Source organism: Apium graveolens, chromosome 11 (assembly GCF_009905375.1).
Source record: "Apium graveolens cultivar Ventura chromosome 11, ASM990537v1, whole genome shotgun sequence".
Classification (NCBI taxonomy): Eukaryota; Viridiplantae; Streptophyta; class Magnoliopsida; order Apiales; family Apiaceae; genus Apium; species Apium graveolens.
Window position 1 is genome coordinate 30,184,509 of NC_133657.1, and position 11,462 is coordinate 30,195,970.

General features: G+C 35.9%; 1 protein-coding gene across 1 annotated transcript; it reads right to left on the minus strand.

The window, feature by feature from the left end:
• Nucleotides 1-3,536: 3,536 nt before the first annotated feature.
• LOC141698497 (protein PAT1 homolog 1-like) lies at nucleotides 3,537-10,232 on the minus strand. The gene is made up of 5 exons (XM_074503202.1): nucleotides 9,893-10,232; nucleotides 8,949-9,097; nucleotides 7,806-7,862; nucleotides 7,257-7,332; nucleotides 3,537-6,444 (listed from the first exon to the last, which is right to left on the minus strand). The coding sequence occupies exons 1-5, from the start codon at nucleotides 9,933-9,935 to the stop codon at nucleotides 4,337-4,339; spliced, it is 2,433 nt and encodes an 810-aa protein (XP_074359303.1). The 5' UTR covers nucleotides 9,936-10,232; the 3' UTR covers nucleotides 3,537-4,336.
• Nucleotides 10,233-11,462: the final 1,230 nt, after the last annotated feature.

The window sequence follows — 11,462 nt, forward strand, 5'->3', positions numbered from 1 at the left end:
ACATTAGCGTAATCTCCTCTGTCAGACTTTCCTCCTCTTCCTTCAGATCTTCTGAAATTCTTCTTATCAGAACTTATGCCTTTTCTGGAAAACTTCTTTCCCTTCCTGAACTTCCTGTATGCAATCTTTGTGATTCCTTTCACCATAAGAGCACACAGCTTCATCATCTCCTCATCAGCATCAGTTTCAGGCAAGCTTTCAGAATCTGAGTCATCATCACTCTCAGAACTTGATGACTCAGTATCAGACTTTATGATAAGAGCTTTACCCTTGTCTTTCTTTGAGGAAGGTGGTTTGGGGGATTCCTCTTCAGCCTTGAGAGCAACTGTCCTTGACTTTCCTCCTTTCCTCTTGCTTCTTTGTTCCATCTCAAGTTCATGAGTCTTGAGCATTCCATAGATTTCATCAAGAGTTGTTTCATCAAGATTGTAGTTGTCTCTTATTGTTGTTGCCTTCAAATCCCAACATTCAGGAAGAGCTAACAGGAATTTAAGGTTTGTATCTTCAAGATCATACTCCTTATTAACCAATGACAAGTCATTCAAGAGTTTGACAAATCTATCATATACATCAGTCAATGACTCATTAGTCCTAGAGTCAAAATGTTCATACTCTTGAGTGAGTATTGTCTTCCTGTTCTTCTTAACTGTTTCAGTTCCTTGACACCTTGTCTCCAGTGCATCCCATATCTCCTTAGCAGTCTTGCAGTTGATTACCCTGTTTGACATTACATTATCAATGGCACTATGCAATAAGTGTCGTACCTTGGCATCCTTAGCAATAGATGCTATATCTTCAGCAGTGTAATCACTCTTTTCCTTTGGTACGGTCTTTGCTGCTTCACCTGCAACTACAACAGCGAGCTTGGTAGGTTTGTGAGGCCCTTCCTTGATTCTATCAAGGTATTCTGGATCTGTTGCTTCCAGAAACATGGTCATCCTTACCTTCCATATGGGATATTCAGATGGTCTCAATATGGGAACTCTGATAGTCTCATATCGACTCTGAGTTGATGTCTTTGATGATTCCTCAGTTTTGGTAGGCTTAGTTGGAGTTTCTGTGTCAGACATGATTGTGTTTGGATCTTTAACTGTATGTGTGTTAACAGAAGGCTCTGATACCACTTGTTAGGTCACACTTTCACTGTAGAGGGGGTGAAAACAGTGTTTATTACAATCAAATCAAACTTCAAGAACTTATGTAACAGAAAACAAACTTTATTGAAACAATAAACTCTGTTACAATCTGGAACTGTTATCTCTCAGTGATGAACAAAATATCACGAGAGCTGCTAGGGTTACAGTAAATAATATTCTCAATAATGATAACACTTATAGTGTAAACCCTATATCTGTGTTTATATACTACACAGTTACAAGATAATCGCTAATTGATATGGAATATAATTCTGCTTCCTAATATATATCAATCAGATATCTTCTATTCCAAGTATTCCATTCTTCACGGAATTCCTTCTTCATGCATATCTCTTCTTATGTTTATCTTGATCTTCTTAACTTCAATCAGCTACTGTCCTTATCTGATCGTCCTTCAGCACTTAAGTTCTGATATCTATCTCCTGATAACATAAGTACTGATATCCCTTAAGTTCTGTCGTCCAGTATAAGTACTGATCAGTTAAGTACTGATTTGTTCTGTTCAAATAAGATCTGAAATCTAAACATAAAACATATTAGCCATGACATTATCAAATATATCTAACATACCCTGCAATGTCACGATTAAATACAAGGCATGGAACTTGTGTCAAGCCGATCTTATTTAATCACTTGCTTTCCCATTCACTATGCTTAGTTCTATTTAATGTAAATTAGAAACTCCTTTCTAATTTCATTCACTCTGGCCAGAGATTCCTGAACTAAAATAAGTGGATCAGCATTGAACTTTCTCTTCCTACACTGGAAGGGGTAGATCCTTTATTGATCATACACTATCTTCGTGTACAAATTCCTATACCCAGCAGAGCCCTTATAATTGTCCCTTGAGACTAAGAACTAAACCAAAGCACAGTTCAGTGTACACAAGATGACTATGATGACCTCAAGTCTAAGGATACTTGTACAACTATCACTATGTGAACAACTGCTGGCACGTGAGTGAACTCCATCAGTTGTTCAGCTGTGTGAGTCATGTTCAGTGAACTTATTATATAATAAGCACCTACATACTAGCTATAGTATCACCACAGAAATGTCTATGAGAACAGACATCCTTCATAATGAAGCAAGCATAGTATGTACCGATCTTTGCGGATTATTAATTACCAGTTAGTAATCCTATGACCAGGAACTATTTAAGTTTAAAGTTATCATCTTTTAGGTCTCATTATTATGATCTCATCACAATCCATAAAAAGATTTACTCTAAACTGTGGTATATCTTATTTAAACAATTAAATAGATAGAGCCCGCAATAAAAACAAAGCAAGTCTTTTATTAATATCAATGAAATCAAAATAGATTACATAAAAGTTATTCCTAAATCCTCATACATGATTGGACTTAGGACATATCTCTTTCAATCTCCCACTTGTACTAAAGCCAATCACTCTGGTATTCAATACCCATCTTATCTTTATGATGATCAAAGTGACTCTGAGAAAGTGACTTTGTGAGTGGGTCTGCTACGTTGTTATGTGTGTCAACTCTCTCGACGTTGACATCTCCTCTATTTTCAACTCGGATTCACCACCAAAAATAAGGAAAATGTCCTGAGTCATTCGCAAGTACTTAAGGATGTTTTGTATTCACCATACACTCCCTGTTGTGTATGAGAAGTATGATGATCAGATTGATGGTTTTGTCTATTACATTTTTGTGCAATTTCAAAATAAATGTCGGAAATTGCAATTTCAAAATAAATGTCGGATTCACCACACACTCCCTGTTGTGTATGAGAAGTATGATGATCAGATTGATGGTTTTGTCTATTACATTCTTGTGCAATTTCAAAATAAATGTCGGAAATTGAATGCTACTGTGCTTCCCAAGGGAAATTATAATGGTAAAAAATATGAATAAATTTATTTGATCCATATACATATACTCTTCTAGGACCATGCTGAATTATCAGTGCTTCATGTGCCTAGCTTAATATCCTACAAATACTAAATCAGCATAGATTGCTACAAGTGTATGCAGTCACTTAAAAATTTTCTATATTTGTGATTTTTCTTCAGTTGGGATTGCTCCAAGTGCAAGCAGTAGTTTTACAATTTTCTATATTTGTGATTTCTGTTGTCGTTTCATGCGTGTTCAATATAGAGCAGAGTGTAAAAGCTCTCTTGCATAAAAAACTAAACACTCCCTTGTCTAAATTGGGTTGGTTTAGAAATCTAGAATCATAGCACCGGTAAGTATAAAAATGAGTTTTATAACAAAGACGTTTGGGCACATCCAGGATAAATTGATTAAAAAAAAGAAGGTACAATGTGTAAATGAATGTCTAATCATTGCAATAACTTTATTACAAAATAAGCTCCCCGTCATATTAAAATTATTGAAATGATTCGAATGTATATACAAATCAAGCCATGTATTACTTTGTAGAAACACAGAAATTTTCTAATATTGCAAAGCAAATTAGTACAGGTCGCAAATTTTAAAGTGGTAAGATAATATCTGGATGCCCGCTTTTCTATTACACTTCAAAAACAGTTGTACAATCATATTTCTATATCCATCTTTAACTGATTACTATTGTCTGACATCTCTAATACTAAAAACAAAGGGAAATTTAACATAACAAGAAATCTGAGAAATACAGATTTAAAATCAGCTGAAGTGTTAATAAATTATAGTGGCTCAGAGCAAACTTTTACCTTCAAAATTCAGGAATCATGAGTTACTCTTGCAGAACCAAAGCCTCTTCTCCAAGAAACGTGCAGCATTCGGAGGCAAACACACACAGGAGGGTACCCAATTATGAAATACAGCAATAAGATCACAATTGACATGATATTCTCATCATTTCAGAGGATCATTGACCCCTATACTACAGGTTTATAAAGTTACAATATAGAGCAATAAAATGGTGCTCGGATATGATAACACTTGACATTCACTTTACCCCCTTGTGGACTTCTTTAATACAAAATACAAAGTCATGCATCATCTCAGCTAAAGCGGTTAAAAAGTTGAGAGTTGAGAGAGGGGGGGGGGGGGGGGTATGGCATAGAATAGTTCCTAATGTATATACATGCCAAATACTTTGATCTCCATGCATGGGCTATTACGCAATTCATTTGCAGAGCAATGAACAAGCCAAGCAACCTCTGTATTAAAAGTAATCGCCACAAATCTGTTTTTCAGAATAGCTAACCCCTGACATATTCTGGAGTAACATGACCGCCACCTCCGCCATGAGCATTGATTCCACTTACTGGCATGGACCGCTGAGCAAAATCCAGTAGCAGCTTCCTCTGATTATCATTTGTGTGAGGAAGACTAGCACGTAGAAGTTCTACAGGCATTTCTTTGTTTATGGCTTTGGCTGCCTCTGTATTAATGATATCTGTGCTAGGTTGGGTGTTTTGTGCATATATAGATTGCACTATGCTGTCATATTTACCCAGGCAATACTTAGTAAGAAGACCAAAAAAGGCATCAAACGAAGCCTGCCACAGGGCAGCATTTGGCATAACACGGTTGCTAGAGGCCTGAGGATTTGTTAAAAGCAGTGTTGCCCTCTCCAAGACACATTTTAAGATAACAGATGCTCCATCTCCAGCAGAACTACCAAGTGGACGAAGTGGAGGCTGCTCTGAGGAACAAACTACTGCAGCAATACACGCACTAAGAGAATTCAGGTCCATTCCAGTAACACATTCAGTAACCGTCTTTGCAAGACAAATGATAGTTTTGGCTGCTTCCGGATCAGAAGGAAAGCCACCAAATAAAAACCTTAAGTGACGAAAGATGGTCATACAAACTATTCGGGCCAGCTCACCGCCAGGAAAAAGAAGCTGAAGATATTTGGAAATAAGCTTTCGACCTTTAGGAAGAGAGACCAGACGCAAAAACACAATATCATCCTTGGGATTCAGCCCAACTGATTTTCCACTTTTCCCTAGAGGGTCAGCAAGCTGAAGTGAAGCTGCCAAGCCATCTAACAATATTTGACGCCTCCGTTTCAGCTGAGACCCACCATCTTGGGGTTGACTAAATTGTAGGAACCTATCGATGTCCTCAACATCAAGAAGAACACGAAGGCCGTCCTCAATTGTTATTCTGGCAGCCAGCATGGGTTCCTGTTCCAAGGGTCTCTCAGACAATTTCTGTTCAACACTACCCTCACCAGAAGCAGAGAAAGGAGGATCAACTTCAAGGAGAGGCTGAGGTGTACGAATAGAAGAAAATGAAACCCTTCCATGAGAATCAACTTGGAGATGAGGCTGTGATTCTGAATTGTTACGTGAGCGAGAAGAGGGCTCCTTTAGATGAGCTGGGCAGAAGCGAACCTTTGACCTTGATTCAGTAGATTTTTTTGCTAGACGGGCTTGGTGGTAATAATCATCTATGTAAGGGTCGCTGCTATGAGTTGCGGCATGCTGCATTCTTAGAATACTTTCTATTTCATCAGCTGTCATATGTTTGGATCTAAATTGTGGCCAGTTATAATCACTCTGCTGGCTAGCATCAGAATTTTGTTGAGACAAACGTGCATGTTTACCTCTTTGTGATGCTTTAGGTCGTTGATCCCTCATCTCAGCTGATCTATGTTTTCTCAGATGTGATGTTGGAGAAGGAAGGGTATTATAAAACTGGGACTGCAGTGATGAATAATGAGCCAACGATGGTTGAATAGGAAGATGGAGCCTATGCTGTTGCAACTGTTGCTGTTGTGAGATCAAATGCGGGGAAACCAATTTATTTTGATGAGACAATTGCTGTTGCAAGATGTTATTTAAGAGAATGGAGTGATCCCCATGAAGTAACCCTGCATGGTTGTGCCAATGGTTTTGTGACCCACTGCCAAGAGAAATACCAGGAGAGACTAAATGAGACATATTTCCACTATAACGGTACCCCTGAGGCATGCCGGCCATTTGAATATTAGAGTTGGACAACGGAGAGAGGCTTGGCGCAGAGAAGGGTATTTTAAACCCACTACCCAGATTTGATACATTTAGGTGTCGTGAATGTTGGTGAGGTGAAGATAGTTGAGGAATTCCACCTGGAGGAGGGTAGGAAGTGAAAGCTGACGTTGGTTCTAAATTAGTTTCACTAGGAAATTGTTGCTGATGTTGTTGTAGCGGGTATGAAGATGTCCTGTATATAGGTTTTGACTCTGAAAGAAAGACGGAAGAAAGATGTGGTTGGGAAGACCATCGTTTACTTTCCTGGCAGCTCTCTGTGTCAGATATATGCTGATCTAACCAGTCAGGAAATTCTATGTCTTGTGACCATTCAGCAGCAGAAGAACCTGAAAACATGTTGTACTACTCAGTAACCTGAAATTAAATAATCAATATAGAAAAGAAAGGGAACTGCCAAAAACTGAAGGGGCGTGTATATAAATGAAATTATGGTTAAACAAAGTATGGAAACTGTTGAGAGGCAAAATTCCAATCCAGTAACGAAAATAGCCAGTATTTACATATTAGCTAGACTAATTCTTGAACGTCCATACTCTACCTGTTCTTAGATTTCTCAAACTGCCTTGTATTCTATGTAACCGAAAACGACAATAATCCAATTACACACAAACTTTGCTCGCCAACCTTTGACCTGTACTGAATAAGCACTCGCATATATAAAAAATGACCTTCAGCTAATATCAGTCATTTGATTCAAAATATCAAACCAGTGCCAAGAAATGATTTCAAAAAGGGTAAACAAAACACTCTACTAGAGAGTGAAGCTACATTCAATATCAACTGGAGTCATGAATATTTATGGATTAGCTAACAGTTCCATAAAATCTGATTAAGGTGATTTTTGAATTTATTGCCTACTTGAAAGTTGGTGACCTATAGATGATTCCTAATTAAAATAATATGACATGCCAATTTACTTTCACGTAACATGTACCAAGTGTTCACTTTCAAGCTTGGTAAATGTTAAAATGTAGTAATTTCCTCACTATTGAAATAGAAAGGCAAAGTTGCATGATATCAAAGGGTTACGAGATAGTAGATAGCTAACTAACAAACAATTTTTAACTGAAAATTGGGAAAAAAAATCGAAGTTAACAGATACGATGAAAGATGGAAAAAACGCAAATATTCCACATACTTTCCCGTGAAAAGGATCCAGATCCTCGATCACCAATAACTCCGGGATGTCTTGGTCCAGTGACAACTCTGTTTAACTGCAAACATAACAAAATCTTGTTAGCAATATAAAAAAGTCATTTAATATGAGTAGTTCATATAATTTGTGTAAAAAGGGACTTGCACAAAGTGTTCACTAGATAAATAATGAGGCATGTTCATTAAACACTTACCTTGAGCAGAAGAAAATCTGCATATGACAGGCAAGTAGGCATGGAGCTTAATAGTTTAGCTAATAAAAATAAAAATTACCATATAGTCTTAATTTTATAAACTAGAGACTTTCTTTAACCAGGTTTAATTACTTAATTCGACAACATTATGCTGCAAGAACACAACACTAACAGATTCATATGCTAAATTTGGTCAACTGATTAACATTAGTTAAGCAAGCAAATAATGCACAAAAAGAATACAAACATTGTGCTTAATGTAATCATTATGAACAAAAAGCTCTTAAAATCGCATTGAAAGGTAAAAACTTAAAATTTACGGGGAACAGAAAACTGACCTTCGAAAATGTGGTTGCCAGATCATCCACATCAGATAAAGATCCTATAACTGATCCCTGGCCAAAACATAAGGCAAGACAAAGAAGCAACCATAGCAAGGTAAGTGATTGGGAAGCTTGAAAAGTGCTTTTGAGAAATAAATATTCTGCATTCAATGATTGAACTAGTAGACTAACAATTTTGAAGAAAATTGAGCATGAGTGCAAAATGAATAGCCTATAATTTCAACATCTTTTCATATTAAAATGGTTGTATACATAGTAACCAGTAAACAAAACAATGCACCCCACCCCGTTTCTTTATTTAGTATAATTAATAAGCTTCCAATATGCATGATCATTTTAACTTTATATAAATCAATCCTTAAATTCCACAATCAAAATTAATATCTTTATTTTTTTTGTTACTTTTCATTTCTTTCTAGCTGATTCTTACGCTAACCAGGACATCCTAACACTACCACCAAACCATAGATCAAACAAAATGCAGTGGTTGCTTCCTTAGGTGTAACACAATATACTTATAAATCGCGATTACTTTTAAAATAAGTCATGCTACACGGAATATGCAACCACTTTCTTGCCAATAGGTAAGGTTTCTAATGATATAAGCTCAGTCAAACCTTTTAAGTCATATGGGGATTTAGAAAAAGTGAAAGTACATAAATTAACACCAAAGGAACTCGCAACAAAAGACGAGCACACTATTTAGAGTGTCAATGCAAAAGGTTAAAGGGACTAAGAAACAACATGTTTGAGGATGCAATAGGAGCCCTCAATTTCTCATGTACTTTCTACACAATTCCCCAAAAAATTGAAAACAAATTAGAAACAGCAAAATGAAATGATAATCCATCTGCATATCAAATTAAAAAGATTGATTCTTTTCACAAGAGTAATTAGTGCATTTCCATAAAAATCTAGTAATTGTACCGCGGTGTATACACTTAAAAGACCCCCTACCCTACATAGAAATTTTAAACTACAACATAAGGTGTTTTCAAATAAGAGATGGCAGCTAGAGAAAAGAAAAATAGAAGAGTTGGTGAAAGGTAGAGGAGAAAAAGTGCTGGTTGACCTAATATGTTCCAACGAAACATGATACTCGATCTACGCACAGTAAGAAAATAAATCATTACCAACCTCTTCCTTGTCAAACAAATGGTATTCGTCATCGCCAGAACCAATTGCAGGTACATTGTTCACCTCATCTTGCAGACCTCCCAACTCAACATCTTCCGCTCCATCTTGTCCAAAAAATGCATATTGTGATGCATCAAAAAGTGCAGTATCTGCAAAAGTGACACCAAATTCAGATTTGCAGGAAAAGATATAGAGACCAGTGATTTGTGTATAAAAGCTTCCAGGTTGATCACAGTCCACTAAAAGACACAATGTATAATATTAAGTAAATAGGTGCATTCCAAAATAAAAGTCATGAAATGAGTGAGTCATTTACACATGAGAGATAGAAATGCTTGAGTGTAGTAATTTTCAAAATCAAAATATGTTGTAGTAAATTTCACAAGCGAGAAAGAAATAAGAAGTCTATAGCAATATCTCGTTGAGACTGTATCAATCAGCAGAAAGAATTACAAAAAAAGTCTGCCATGCTGACTTTTGATTACTTGATGGTCATACACCCACTAAACACAAAACAACAATATATAACCTTCCTGTCTTGAGATCAAGTTCTATACAAAAAAATCATCAAAGTGTTGTTTAAGTAATTCTGCTACTGCTCTTACCGAAATCAGTACATCCGAACCACGATACAGATGTCCACCAATAATAATAATATACATACAATTACACAATTACACAATCATTTCAGCGTATGTAAGAAACACATACACCAACATTTACAACATCAACTAGAAAAAGTAAATCGAGGGCGAACAAACAACAATATGAGAGTTGAAATCACAAGAATTCAATGAAAATGACACAGAATCGAATAAAATCAGATCTCGCAGATCTACTGTATATAATAATAATAATAATAATAATAATAATAATAATAATAATAATAATAATAATAATAATAATAATTAATAATAAAAGGAGGCAAAAAGGAGATAGCTAACCAGAGGAAAAGGGGGCTAATTGTTTAGCATCAGATCTCTCCATGTGGATTAGCAGCAGCTCATTCGCGATCCCAAAACAACAAATTGATACAGAAATAGTGTACACACGGGGGGGGATGTGTTAGTTCATAGTCGTGATTAGAGTTGATTGCTTGGGGTTAAGGAAGAGGAGAAGAAGACGTAAAAGTATTGCAATAGCAGCTGCCTGCCTGCAACAATCGGCTTTGCTTCTTCTTTTTTTGTCCAAGTTGCGTTTCCAGCAATTTCATCAACCAATCCAATCCCCCCACACCACCCAACTATAACATGTTTGACTTTGCTCCTCTCTTTTTTTTTCCATACTCACAATTTTGTTATTTTCAAATTTCCACTCAATATCATAATTCACGAGTTTTTTTTAATGTTATATACTATTTTAATTTATTTTGGATTTTTAAATACACAATTTTTTCAGTTAATTTTTTTTTAATGATATGATTTGATAATAATTATATTTATATATATAGGGTCTTACTTTAATAGGAACCTCTCACACTTATCCACTAATTTGAATATATCTTATTTATATCTCGCCATTCATTTAATATTTAATATTTAAAAAATTCACGATCTTCTATTTAATTCAACCACAACCACATCCGGCGACTATCATTTCCGACCACCACCACCTCCGGAGACAACCAGAAATTCACCACCGTCAAATATAAAATCACCACCAAAAAATAAAAAAATTACCGCTAGAAAATGAAAATCACCACATCCAGACACTATTTATGCCCATCAGATCCAGACACTAACCCCGTTAATCAACTTCGACCATAGGCATCACAACAAAAATCACGGATTTAATCTAAATCACCACAATTAAATCAATACCAATAACATTCAATCATCAAATTCGGCTACTACCGACATTACCTAATTCTGGTCTCCGATTTCGGTTAATTAAAAATCACCACCGTCATAACAAAATCTTCAAATTTAAATATAAATTAATACAATAAAACGAAAATCACCAATTTATCTATGGTCATCACTTCTGGCCATATAAAAATCATCTCACCGCCAACCATCACAACATCGCCAATAACAACACTAACATGATTTTTGAAGGTTTATAGACCTACATTCTTGTGCAACAACGAAATTGAAGACACTTGGTCAAAATGATATCTAAAATTTGACGACTGAGCGGTGTTTTCTAGCGGCGACTAGACGAGAGGTTTGTAAGGATGCGTAGAGACTAGAGAGAGAGGTTTGGGGGTTGATGAAGATGGGTGTTAGAGATTTTACAACTCGGTGCAAGTGCACATGTAGTAACAAGTAGTATAAATAATTTGTTCCCACGAAGACTAATTTTAAGTAGTTAATTACCAAACACCATTCTTCTTCTAATTCAATTCAAAATAAAAGATAAAATATTTACCACTGGAGAATAAACCAACACAAATAAATTTCAATATTAAATAAGCTAGGCCCATAACTTCATCCTGAGTTCTTCAATAAACTACTCATGTATCTCTATTTTAGTATTTCAATTGTTAGTCTAAGGCATCTAACTAATCACAAG

Excerpts from the sequence above, each read along its gene's own strand:
- LOC141698497 (XM_074503202.1), bottom strand. The coding sequence starts at position 9,935 with ATGGAGAGATCTGATGCTAAACAATTAGCCCCCTTTTCCTCTG. Across the intron at positions 7,863-8,948 it reads ATTTGTTTGACAAGGAAGAG|GGATCAGTTATAGGATCTTT; the intron begins GTTGGTAATGAT and ends TGTTTTGGCCAG. Across the intron at positions 7,333-7,805 it reads TGGCAACCACATTTTCGAAG|TTAAACAGAGTTGTCACTGG; the intron begins GTCAGTTTTCTG and ends TTATGTTTGCAG.